Raw genomic sequence first — 13,333 nt, forward strand, 5'->3', positions numbered from 1 at the left:
GAAAGACTATAAAAAAATGAAAGTTGAAGATTTCTCTCACGTCATTTGATGAATATATCTAACCTGAAAATACTTAAAATATTTTAAATTGAATTTACTGGGGTCAAAGTACCCTAGATATAAATTTTAGGCCCATTTTTTTTTCCTCCTGAGAAAAATGAACATATTCTCTAACAGATCAAGGAAAATAAGAAATGACAGGCTTTATAGTTCCTATGTGCCTTGGGGTTTACGAATTCTAACTTTAAGAAGAAGAAGTAACTCTGGATCACAGTCATCAGTTCAGTTCTTAAACTTGGGGATCAACAGGTAAAGGAAAGGATGGGTTCTGGAAAGGATTTTCTGATCATACAAACAGATTACAATATTGGATCAAAGAACACATTGGTCAATTGTACTGAACATCATGCATTAGATATCTGTTAGGAGGAAAGGTCTTGCTCATGATAGTTAAAAATAGTGTGCTTGTCCATTATGCAAGCTGGACAGAGAGACAGGACAGACCCCTTCGGTCATCTGATACCTTGGCTCGGGGGTTGAAGATCAATCCCCTATGAAGAGCGAAAGCAACACGTTTAACTAGCTCCTTCCTTATTCCATCTTCCAGTAACTGTTTGGGATCCACCTGAGTGCAAATCAAAAAGCAATAAATGACAATGAGGAAAAGCGGAGGCATGAAGAAATCCAAAGGAAAAGTTGGTTTCCAGATGGTGGACCCCTTTCCTACCCCATTTCTCAATAACTGAGACTTTCTCCTTTCCTGTCCCTTTGATCATGTGCAGCCTGGAAAGAATGATTAAACCTGTAACTCTTTAGGACTTGGTTGACCTCAGTAAAATTCATGCTAATTTTACATGACATTCCAAAGACTGTGGGTATGAAAAGTTTTAAATTGCTGCTTATTTTTAATCATTTCATTAAAAGTAAAAAGTGCCTTTTCTCCGCATCAAGAGGAGGGTTGGAATGATGGGCCTGCCCTTGAATTGAGCGCACACCTTTCTTCCCAATGTTATCTCAGGGCATCTACACCCCCATGAGCAAACTCAAGCTTGTGGTCGGACAGATTTAACAATTCTCTTTTCTTTCAGCATTCTTGGAATGCTGCTTGTAATTAGGGAGATAAAATGGGAAAGCAAATCTGCTATCTGATGCTGTAAGCTTATTTGGCTGGTTCTTTTTTTCTGTAATGAGAAAGCACTTGTTATTCTAAAAGTCAATCTCCTACCAAATCCATAAAACATCAGATAGTTTGACATAATTCTTTGAATGCCCTGAGACTTGTCTCTTGTACTTTTAATATGTGCAACAAACCATTATTTTGAAAAGTCATAAAGACAAATGGATGGGGTCCACCTAGGTTTGATTACATCTAAACTTCAAGAATGACAACTGCAATGAAAGTTGCATGAAATACAAAAGCTAGAGAAACGTGTCGAGCTACATCATGATTGTGCCATCAGCAAAATCCAGACTGGAAAAACAACAGGTCAACAGCTGTGGGTTCCTCACCAGATAAACTGTAAGGAGAGAAACCTGAAGAATAAAAAAGGCTAGGGGCGCCTGGGTGGCTCAGTGGTTGAGCATCTGCCTTTGGCTCAGGTTGTGATCCTGGGGTCCTGGGATTGAGTCCCGCATGGGGATCCCCATGGGGAGACTGCCTCTCCCTCTGCCTATGTCTGCCTCTCTTTCTGTGTCTTTCATGAATAAATAAATAAAATCTTCTTAAAAAAAGACTTAAAAGGGATTCCTGGGTGGCGCAGCGGTTTAGTGCCTGCCTTTGGCCCAGGGCGCGATCCTGGAGACCTGGGATCGAATCCCACGTCGGGCTCCTGATGCATGGAGCCTGCTTCTCCCTCTGCCTGTGTCTCTGCCTCTCTCTCTCTCTCTCTCTGTGTGACTATCATAAATAAATAAAAATGTAAAAAAAAGGCTTAAAAGATATATTTTAAACATTTCTTTCTTTTTAAAGATCTATTTATTTATTTTAGAGAGTACGAGTAGGGAGTAGGAGCAGAGGGAAAGAGTCCTCAAGCAGACTCCCCACTGAGCATGGAGCCTGAAACGGGCTCAATTCCACCACCCAGGAGATCATGACCTGAGCTAAAACCAAGAGTTGGATGCTTAACTGAATGAGCCATCCAGGTGCACCTAACATATTTTTTTTTTAATGTAGTGTCCAGAGATTTACTTTTGGATAATAAAACTCTACACAGGGAAACTGAGATTAGGTCAGGGCACAGGAGGAGGGTCCTGGGGTAGGACCTGGGAAACTGTATTTCTTGACTTGGATGGTGGTTGTAATAACCCATTAAACTGCACAAGTGTTTCTACAGCTCTCAGTATCTGTGCCCTTTTTTACAATAACAAATTATAACTAGATGAATAATCGATGAGGGGGAAAAAATCAAAAAGTAACATGAAGCTTCCAAGAACATCTTAGAGAAAGCCTCCTTCCCACAGCCTCTTCCCTCACACTTCTGTCCTCTTCTGAAGTTAACAGTTAACAGTTTTCATATGGATCCTCCAGACCTTTCCCCATGAATTGGTATACATAAATATTATCCTTAATACATATCTAATTTAAAGAATCTAAATAGGACTATAATATGTACATACACACAAACACACACACATTGTTTTGTAATTTAACAAAGTTTTAAGGTTTTAGAAATCTTCCAGTGGTGGCTGCATGGGTGGCTCAGTTGGTTAAGTGTCTGCCTTCAACTCAGGTCATGATCCCAGAGTATTAGGATCAAGTCCTATATTGGGCTCCCTGCTCTGTGGTGAGTCTGCTTCTCCCTCTCTCTCTGCCTACCACTCCCCCTGTTTGTGCTCTCTCTGTCAAATAAATAAATAAAATCATAAAAAAAAAATCTTTCAGTGGCAAATGCTTTCTAAATGGCAGCAGAGGAATCTACAGTAGGAACGCACCATGATGTGTTTAAACATTCTCTTAGTGATAAATGTTTGGATTATTTTATTCTTTTAAATTTTTTATCTATTATTTTATTTCCTTATTATTCTATCTTAAGTAGGCTCCATGCTGAGCTTGAACTTACCACCCTGAGATCAAGACTTAGGCTGAGATTAAGAGTTGGATGCTTAATGGACTGAGCCCAGGCACCCCTCTATTATTTTTAAAATATTTTTTTTGGCTACCTCTAACAATGAACATTTACACATACATGTCTGTGTAAATCTTATTTGTTTTCAGTCATATGGATTAAAGTCAACTTATACTTTCTTTTTAAGTAGGCTCCACACCCAAGGGCCTCAACTTATACTTTTTATAAGTGTCTGAAACAGATGCTTAACATTTGAGGGTTAAAGACTAGTGAGGGCCACAGGATCCCTTACAGAAAGCTATGAGTGGTTAGACTAGCAGAGATAGTCTACTGGGTTGAGTGTGGTCAAGGTGGTATTTCCTCTGCTCTCATCTGAAAGGCTATGGCAAAAGATTTGCATTTTTTTTCTATTTTTTTTTAAAGATTTTATTTATTACTTATGAGAGACACACAAAGCAAGGCAGAGACATAGGCAGAGGGAGAGGCAGACTCCCTGCAGGGAGCCCAATGTGGCACTCGATCCCAGGACCCTGGGATCATGACCTGACCCAGAGGCAGATGTTCAACCACTGAGCCACCCAGGTGCCCTAAATCTGCATTTTTCTTAAGCAGGCTTTCCTTTGATAATTATTGTTAATTATTAGGTTTTACTACATCCTTCTTGTACTGGTCATTTTGCATGTAAGATGCTTAATCTGGTCCTAGGATTTATCACCACTTTATAGATTAGTAAGAAATGATAACCTGCATGTGTACTCTCTGCATATCAACTGAATTAAACTGGCATCAGGCCTAAAGCATACTGCATAGATTTTGTTAGTATTCTAGGGGCACAATGGTATTTCAGCATACTCACAGAAAAAACACACTAAATTTCCATTCCTATTTAGGTTCATTTCCTATATTTTCTTGGATTTTATTAACACAAATGTTAATCTGGCAATTCAATAGATAAGCATTTTTTTTAAATAAGAAATACGTAGTATCTGCTGATGTCAGATAAATGAAAAATAAAAGCACCAGGAACCTTGTGAATGGGCACATCACTAGTCACCATAGGATTACAAATTAAAACAACATTGAAATAACACTTTCTACTCTTTGGGAGAGCAAAAATTGGAATGTGGATAATAACAAGTATTGGTAAAAATGTGGGTAAGACATTTTGTGAAACACTTATTTCAGAAGGCAATCTGGTGGCATTGAGAGAAATTAAGAATAGGCACACCTTAAGACCCAGTGATCCACTCCTGGGGAGGCAGATTTCAGAGAAATTCTTGCACAAGTGTACAGTAGGGACATATTCAGAGATGCTTATGATAATGGGGAATGTTAGGATGAAAACAGACAATATGGGTGTTTGTGCCTTGGTGAATGGTTAAGTAAAATGTAAAATTCTATGCAGTAGTAAGAAGTAACCAATTACCCAACTCAGAGACATAAATAAATTCTCAAAGTGATAACTAGTGAGAAGGATTGGAAAAAGAATGGGCTTTAGAGCACAATAGGATGCAGAGAAATCAAACATGCACACATCAAGTAACACCTCATGCTTAAAATACAGATACCTCTTTGGGGACAGAAATTGAACATAGAGAGCAGGTGCCACTGGGGATGGGAATGGCTGTGGGCATCCAGAGGAGAAAGAAAAGCATGCATCCTTGATGACAATGGCTAGACAATAGTAATGCCATAGGATTATCTCGGCTCTCTGCACCTGAGATGTAATATAAAAATACTAGAAGGAAAGAAGGTGGGAGAGACTGAGCCAGCTGTTTGGCCAAAGGAGTTGAATCATTTTGTTTTGTTATTACAAAAAATTCAATAATACGGATTTTTCTTAGATTTAAGTAACTCTTGGATATGGGTGAAAGATCAGGATTATAATGCTCTCTCTCTCTTCCTCCATCAAGAAGTGAGTAAAGTGAAGACCAAGAGCTAATTGTGAAACAGCAAGGGACACAAGATGACAATGTCATTCCCTGTTCCCTATGGGAGAACCACCACAGTAATCCAAACTAGCAGTCTAATCAGGTGGACCAGGACGAAAGCCATACCTTGATGATGCCGACCAAAGTTGTCTTCATCATTAAGATGCCTTCAGTAAAAATGGAAATAGCATGAGTAAGCTTGGCAACCTTTAACAAAGAGAAAGAAGTTAATGAAGTACTTCAGATAAAAGATCCATCGTTTCCACAGAAAGTGAAAATTGGCTGATAGTCCTGGAATGAACCAGGACAGCACGAGTGATGTGTCCTGGTCAGAAATGAGGCACTGTGATGGAACCGAGAGACCACGGTTCGACACACTGGGAACGGGGTCAGCAGACATTAAATTGTTCTTTAGATGCTGACCAATCATTTCCCCCTCTTCAGGCCTCAGTTTCTCATGCATAAAAAGCAGGGTTCCATGAGATCGATGGTCCTTTCCCCGTAGAAAAGGCTCATCAAGACTCTAACAGAGTAATCTCCCCTTTACTGCCTTCTACTTCTTTTTCCCCAGCAACATAAGGAGACACTGATAAGGTAGACCAATGCTATATTTTTGAGTGAGAATAAATACATAAATTTGAAGCTGAATGTCAAAATTCCTGATGTCATTTCTAGAGTTGTGTCAGAGGATGTAAAATTGACACTGGCATGATGTGAAGACAGTGGAGTTCATATTGTCAATTTCCACTTGATTTCACTTCTTCACATCTTTTAAGTTCAAGGGGAAAGAAAAGCAGAGGTATTTGGGAAGAACCACCCCCAAGGCTGCTTAACTATTGAGTGGGCTTAAAAGTCTGGCTGGAGGAAATGGTTAGGTTAATGGAACCCAGATTACTTTGAGCCACTGATTTGATGTACAAACCAGGAACCTGAATGAGAAAAGTCTGGGCAATCTTTAGCCCAAAAAGAAGATAGGCTGATTCTCCAGGACTGTTCGGGAGAAAAGTGACCAGGTGAGTTCCACTTCCTCTGAGAACACTTGGTGAGGCCTGGAATAACACCGGGACAAGGTAATGAATAAAGGCATGGCTACGCTAACATGGCACAAGCAGTTATCCCTGAGAGTAGGAAGAAACAAATCAGAATTGGTCTGCTGGTCCTAGGGATACAGCCGGCAACGCAGACTTGTGGCGCGTCATGGGTTGGGTGTTAAATATCAAAAGGCAGAAGTCAAAAGGACACGTCACCTCGTATCGTGGGCCAAGCTGAGCGTAGTCCCTTAGCTTGTCTTTGTCCAGGCGGGTCGGTACCTCAATGATATCATGGGTTTGAAGCTTTATGATCTTGAGAAGAGAAGTAAACATGCTTTCTGGAATGATCTGCAAAACCTTCAGTAAAAGAGAAAAGAGGAAAAACAGTTGAATATCTCTTTTTATTTTTCTTAGCAGATAAATGCTCAGATGGCAGTAAGACAGCCCCCAGAGTGTGCAAGCAGCCATTTGTCTACAGGAAGAGACAATAAGGGATTTCACGAGAGCTCTTTTAGTAATCTGCTCTCAGGCACACGGCTAAGTTCCTAAGTTATTTATTAAGCATTAACTGCTCACAGGATAGAAGGTTAATAATCGTCACACAGAGAGGTAGCAAAAAGGTGTATCTTTCCTACATTACAAACTTTTAAAAGATCGAGGATCAGAGGTGTTAAGTAACATGGCTGTAGAGCACTCAATTAGTGTGTGACACAAGTAAATTGTGAACACTGGTCTGTTTGGCTCCACGCTGTACCATATGTTCTTGAAACAGGACCAAAATTCCTCTAAAAATTTTAAGTTCTAACGAGGAGATGCTGGATCTAGATATAGCTCTTTTACCAACTAGCTCTGTGACTTTGTAGAAGCCAATATCTCTCGTTTTGTTTCTATACTTATACTTCATATAAGTGGGGGGTTAATACCACCAATATTTAGGAAAAAAACAGTGTAAAAGTTCCTTGGGAGTGAAAACACCTGCATATCCACAGGACCAGTAAGAGTAAGTTTAGGTTCAGTTACTGCAAATTTCTGGAATCAAGTTAAGAAGAAAGGAAGGGAGGGACACCTGGGTGGCTCAGTGTTGAGCATCTGCCTTCAGCTCAGGGCGTGATCTCGGGATCCTGGGATCAAGTCCCACATCTGGCTCCCCACAGGGAGCTGGCTTTGCCCTCTGCCTATGTTTTTGCCTCTCTCTGTCTCTCATGAATTAATAAATAAAACCTTAAAAAAAAAAAAAAAGGATGAGGGAAGGGAACATGTGTATACTTTTTATAGGGTCCCAAGCACCTTTTTGGTCTTTGAAGAGCAGTTAGTCTGCCAACAAAATCAGTATCACCTTGATGCATTTCTTACCTTTCTCACATAGGACACCAGTTCACCAGAGTAATATTGAGACACACTGAGAAGATCAGGACTATTTGCTTGATTAATTCGAAGAAGGGGAAGATCTAGGGCAGAGGCAAGCTGAAAGAAGAGTAGCTATGTTTGTTTCTCCATTTCAAAAAGTCCTACAAATCTCACTTCCCCAAAAGAGTAACATGTAACAGAGCTCCTGGGTTCTAACCAAGAGAAAACAGCAACCACTGAACTTCATCAAAGTCATTGACAGTTTCTGACAACGATACAGTTTTAAAAAATAACAGTCATCAGATATAGCAGTGGTTCTCAAACTGTGGTCCTCAGACCAGCAGCATCAGCATCACCTGGGAACTTGTTACAGATGCCAGTTCTTGAGCCCCACGGGAAAGGTCCTTAATAAGAAACTCTGGGGGCTGACGCCCAGCAATCTGTGTTGTAATAGGCCTCCCAGGTGATTCTGGTGCCCTTCAAGTTTGAGAGCCACTATGCTATGGAAGACAGCTACTCTTTATGGGTGTCAGACACTAGGATGGATGGATTACTGTACTGACTCCAATCTAAGACGTCCTGGCATGTACAAAGAGCCAATATTTTATGTACGACTCAGAAAAAAAAAAGAGAAAAAAAATGCTGATGACTGAGCTTTGATACGCTGTCAATTATAAAATCCATCCCCAATTACAGAGATTTTTAAATAGGAAAGAAAGTGCACCTAAGAACTGATATATAAGGTAACTCTGTCTTTAGACACTGAGTCAATTATTTGCTCATTTATCTCGATCTGAAATTACCTTGAGAGCAAGGGCCATACTTGTGTTGTTCACCACTATTCCCTAATCTTTAGAGGAAATCCTAGTTTACAGCAGAGGCTCAACAAGAATTTTTTCAATGAGAAAGTAAAAGGACTTAATTCACATCTAGAGAAAAAAGGACCCATATATTTCATATATTTGTAAAACTATAAAAACTTATTTTAAAAATTAAAACTATTTTCTGGAAGACATCCAACTTACATTAATTGAAACTTCAAATATGCATGGCATCTTTTGAAACTGTGCTCTCATGGAAAAACTCCTAACAATTTTCAGTCTATAAAAATGACCTTTCTCAAAGAATGAAATTGTGGGCTGAATTAATGCATGAGGGAATAATGAAGACCAATTCTTCCCTAGAGCCTGAGAATGTGATCTGTTCTTTGCTTACCTTCAGGAATGTAGCTCTGAGTTTAGTGACCATGGATGGGTTTACCCTTATGCTCTCTTGCATGATATCTGTGAAACTGTAAAGAGAGATCAATGCTAAGGAAACATCCATCCAGTGGCCTTCATCGAGGCGAAATGTTAGGCTGGCCATCTTACCTGTCAATTAATTGCCAAGCAAAAGAAAGGTCCCCAACGATCTGCATAGTGATCAGGACCTCCTCTTTAATGTTAATAGTTCGGATCATTTGATGAAGAAACTTGCGAGTATCAGCAAGAAACTGACATACTTGCAGATTTGACTCCAACTGGTGAAATTCCTGAACCTATGTCACATAAATACATTTAATTAAAAACTTCTGAATGGCTTGTATGGTGTTCCTTTTCCCTGAAAACACTTCAAAAAAGGCACAGCACTTGCTAAGAATTTCTTGGCAAAATTGCTATTTCAAATGATAATTTTAGAAACGTATGAGCCAAGTCATAATGTAATGCACAGGTTTCTAGGATTAGAAAATGTTCTACTCTTTTTACTGTGTACATATATGACAGAATGAGTGCATACTTCCATCTTCCATTTTAGCGTCAATAAACACGTATTAGAAAATCCTCAATTCTGAAGATTTGTAGGTTTGCTAAAAAAACAGAGTAAGTCATATCACAACCAGGGTGTTGGCATTTGTACATTATTCAGTTCTTTTGTTGGATTCCTTAAAACAAAATAATGGTTCTCCAGTGTCCTGAAGTTTTAATGTATCTAATTCAAGGTGCCTGGGCCATTGTCAAAATAAATATCACAAATGATAACAAGCACCTGACATTTACAAAGTTGTTTATGAGCACAATAGGAATAGTATAAGTCGGATTGTTGTCCGGGAAAACTGACACACCAACAATGGAGTACTGTTTTGTGTTGTCACTAATAGTGACCATAAAACCTTTCAGAAAAAAAAAAAAAGCCTATAAGAAAGTATGCCAAAAATGTATTATTTATATCTTTAAAGACATATATTATACCAGTTAGACAGTTCCAAGTAAGTATGGATGATCTTTTAAATAGTTGATGGCTATTGCTTTTTTTTTTATCATGCTTTTATTTTTCATTTTAAACCTAGTTAAGCATACAATTAAAATGTCAAGAGTGGGAAAATATACTAAGTCTTCTTTGAATCTGAGTAGATAATATTTGAGTAGATAAAAAACAAACGTTTTTGATGGAAAAGAAAACCCCACTTACAAGCATTTGATCATTATACAACATGGTTATTGCTGTGTATTCCGTTATAGTTTTAACCCCGAAACTCCTCCCCGATCTAGAATAGGTGCCTACAATGCAGTGCTGTTTTAGCTTTTGCTGCCTTATCACAATTTCCCCGATGTTTCTATATTGTCTTCATAATTATTTTTCTAAGACTACATGTTTCTGTAAGTGGAAATGTCATCGTTTTTGTTGGCATTCTCTTCATGCTGATCACTTCATTATTTGCCCAATTTTAGGGATACTGGATATAAGATTACAGTGATCAGAGTTTGCTTTTTGTTGCTTCTGATGAAATATTCTTTCAGATATATTTCCAGGACCAGATTGCTCGGTGGGTCGGAAAGTCTGATTCATGATCCAAGCATTGGCGTTTACAAAGGGTTTTCTTACCTCCTCCAAAGCTTGTATGAGCTGTACTGTTTTCCTGCCAGCAGCAGTTGAATCATCGTGATTTAAAGACAGGATTTGTTTTGAGATCTCTCTGAACCAAGCTTGTAGGTTTTCTATGAACACAGAAACAAGGAGAGACTGCTGAGATCCCAGAATTCCCATAGCTGTGGCTTTGGATTTATTCAGTAACCCTTTACAAATCTAGGTCTTATTCACAGAGCTCTCTCTGTGTCCCTGACATCGCCCTCGGGGATTCTCCACAAGATAACCACCAAAATGCTTTGGGCATGTGACCTGATAGAAGAGATGGAACTTTCTAGTCAGTGGCTAAGTCTAATACCTGGCAGGAAAAGCCTAAGGGCCCAAGTACATGGCTGTGAATGCAAGTGTGCAATGGTGGGCATGGGGGCCGTGAGGACACAGATGGGACACAGAGTGACTGGAAAGGGTTTTCTGGAGAAATGAGGATGGGTCAAGGTCTGCATAGGCAGAGAGAGGCACAGGGATAGCTTGTCCCTAGGGACATGGGCGGAAGCTTCAGGAAAAAATTACAATGGCATATCTCGGAGGGCAATGAGGGGCAGCACAAGTGTGAAGTAGGGGTTTGAACAGCTGAGGGTGTGTGTTTGCATTCACAAACCACTGGAGAAAAAGCACCAGCATGCCTTGAGGCCCCCTCACTGGGGCAGGCAAAGCTCTTAGCTCGTCTCACTGAATCTTCACAACAATTTATGGAGGCAGGAATGAGAAGGCGTTTCTCAGATCAGCTGATGCCCAGAGCGGGGAAGGATCCAGGCAGGGTCACACAGTTAAATGGCAGAGCCAGGCTTTTCTCAACTGTCTGGCCAGGTTCAGAGGCTTTGCTCTTTTACTTCACCAAATGGATTCCTTAAAGTTTGTTTTTTGTTTGTTTGATCCATCCGTGGGATGATTTCACTTGATAAGTACTTCAGGGCTTATAATCGAAGTTATTTCAAGAACTGGGATGAGGAACATTAGTAGTAATTTTAAAGTTGTTGTTTTTGTTTTCGATTTTGTTTCTGTAGAGTGACAGCTATGGAGTAGCGAAAGTACACAGGGTTCAGAGTCTGAGGTGCCAAGTTTGATCTAGGCTCTGAACCTTTGTTACCTTCATCAAGTGACTCCCTTTTACAGCTTCGAGTTCTTTATATGTAAAATAAGAATACAGATCCTTATCTCACAGCATTGTAAGGCTCAAACGAGAAATATTTGTGGAAGTATATCCTAAGCTGAAATATGCTATAGAGCCAGATAAAGTATAAAATACTGTTTTGAATGACCTTGGAAAGGATGCAGGGATTTATAAGAACCTAAAAGTGATTAGCACAAAGATGAATGTGCCTGATTCTCAAAAACTAATCTGGCTGCATTGTTATAGGTGGTTCCTTGTTTTCTAGACATAATGTAGTGAACTGCAAAACATGTTGCCAATTTTTATCACATGACTAAAAACACAAGTTTTCCCACTAGGAATATAAAGTAATCTGGAAATATATTTTAGGCCAACCATTCAGCATCAAATAAGTCAAGAAAAGCCAAATATAGTAATCACAATATCATATTGATTAAAAATACTAGTTTTTTAAAACAAAAAGCTATACTATTAACCTTTTTATAAACAAAAAGCTGTACTATTCTACTGTATAATTAGCCTTTCCAGAAATGAATTTCGCAGTTAAACATCAGGCATTAAAAAGATAACCTGTAGGCAGCGCGGGTGGCTCAGGGTTTAGCGCCGCTTTCAGCCCAAGGTGTAATCCTGGAGACCCAGGATCGAGTCCCACATCAGGTTCCCTGCATGGAGCCTGCTTCTCCCTCTACCTGTGTCTCTGCCTCTCTCTTTCTCTCTGTCTCTCATGAATAAATAAATAAAATCTTAAAAAAATAAAAAAAAATAAAAAGATAACTTGTGATCTTAAAATTCAGAATGATCATTCAGGGACATTTTGAAAGGTTTCTTGCTATTTAAATTTTAAGTGACACCATAATTTTCCTACAGATAAAATATCCTCAAAGAAGCAAAAATGCTCAACATTGCTTAGCATCAGGGAAATACAAACCAAAACTATAATGAGATTACCACCTCACACCAGTCAGAATGACTAAAATTAATAAGTTAGGAACAGTTGTTGGGAGAATGCAGAGAAAAAGGAATTCTCGTACACTCTTGGTGGGACTGCAAGCTGGTGAGGCCACTCTGGAAAACAGTATGGAGGTTCCTCAAAAAAGTTGAAAATAGAGCTACCCTATGACCTAGCAATTATACTACTATGTATTTACCCCAAAGATACAAATGTAGTGATCTGAAAGGGCACATGCATCCCAATGTTTATAGCTGCAATGCCCACAATAGCCAAATTAGGGAAAGAGCCCAGATGTCCATGAACATATGAATGAATAAAGAAGATACAGTATATATACGGTAGAATACTACTCAGCCATCAAAAAATGAAATCTTCCCATTTGCAACGATGTGGATGGAACTACAGGATATTATGCTAAGCAAAATAAGTCCATTAGAGAAAGACAATTATCATATGATCTCACTCATATGTGGAATTTAAGAAACAAAACAGGAGAGCATGGGGAAGAGGAGAAAAATAAAACAAGACAAAATCAGAGAGGGAGACAAACTCTGAGAGACTCTTAATCATAGGAAACAAACTGAGAGTCATGGGAGGGTGGGGTGGGGAGATGGGGTAACTGGGTGATGGGCATGAAGGAGGGTATACATGATGCAATGAGGATTGATGAATCACTGACCTCCACCTCTGAAACCAATACATATATGGTAATTGAATTTAAATTAAAAAAATACTTGCTAATTTATATTATAATTATGAAAAGAAAAGACAGAATCCCTATATAACATTTCACAGTAACATTTCATCATAAGTGTGTTTACTATTTTTTCCTGGTAATTATATTATTACATAATTATTAACAGAATGTCTCTTAATGATAATTATGCTTTTGTGTTAACTATTTACCAAAATGTGTAAAAACTGTGCATTACACAAAATCTGGTTAAATGCTAAAAAAACAGAATTAATATTAAAGACTTGAGCAATGTTGT

The 13,333-nt window shown here is 38.9% G+C and overlaps 1 protein-coding gene across 2 annotated transcripts in view; it reads right to left on the reverse strand.

Annotated features, from left to right (window-relative positions):
• Positions 1-13,333, reverse strand: part of WASHC5 (WASH complex subunit 5) — a 58,674-nt gene that overhangs the window by 19,393 nt on the left and 25,948 nt on the right. For both annotated transcript variants that reach the window (XM_072774472.1, XM_072774473.1), the window contains 7 exons: positions 10,237-10,349; positions 8,745-8,911; positions 8,590-8,665; positions 7,381-7,491; positions 6,244-6,384; positions 5,123-5,203; positions 524-625 (listed from right to left, as the gene is read on the reverse strand). In XM_072774472.1, coding sequence (XP_072630573.1) covers positions 524-625; positions 5,123-5,203; positions 6,244-6,384; positions 7,381-7,491; positions 8,590-8,665; positions 8,745-8,911; positions 10,237-10,349 — 791 coding nt within the window. The remainder of the gene's footprint in view (positions 1-523; positions 626-5,122; positions 5,204-6,243; positions 6,385-7,380; positions 7,492-8,589; positions 8,666-8,744; positions 8,912-10,236; positions 10,350-13,333) is intronic.

Source organism: Canis lupus, chromosome 14 (assembly GCF_048164855.1).
Source record: "Canis lupus baileyi chromosome 14, mCanLup2.hap1, whole genome shotgun sequence".
Classification (NCBI taxonomy): domain Eukaryota; kingdom Metazoa; phylum Chordata; class Mammalia; order Carnivora; family Canidae; genus Canis; species Canis lupus.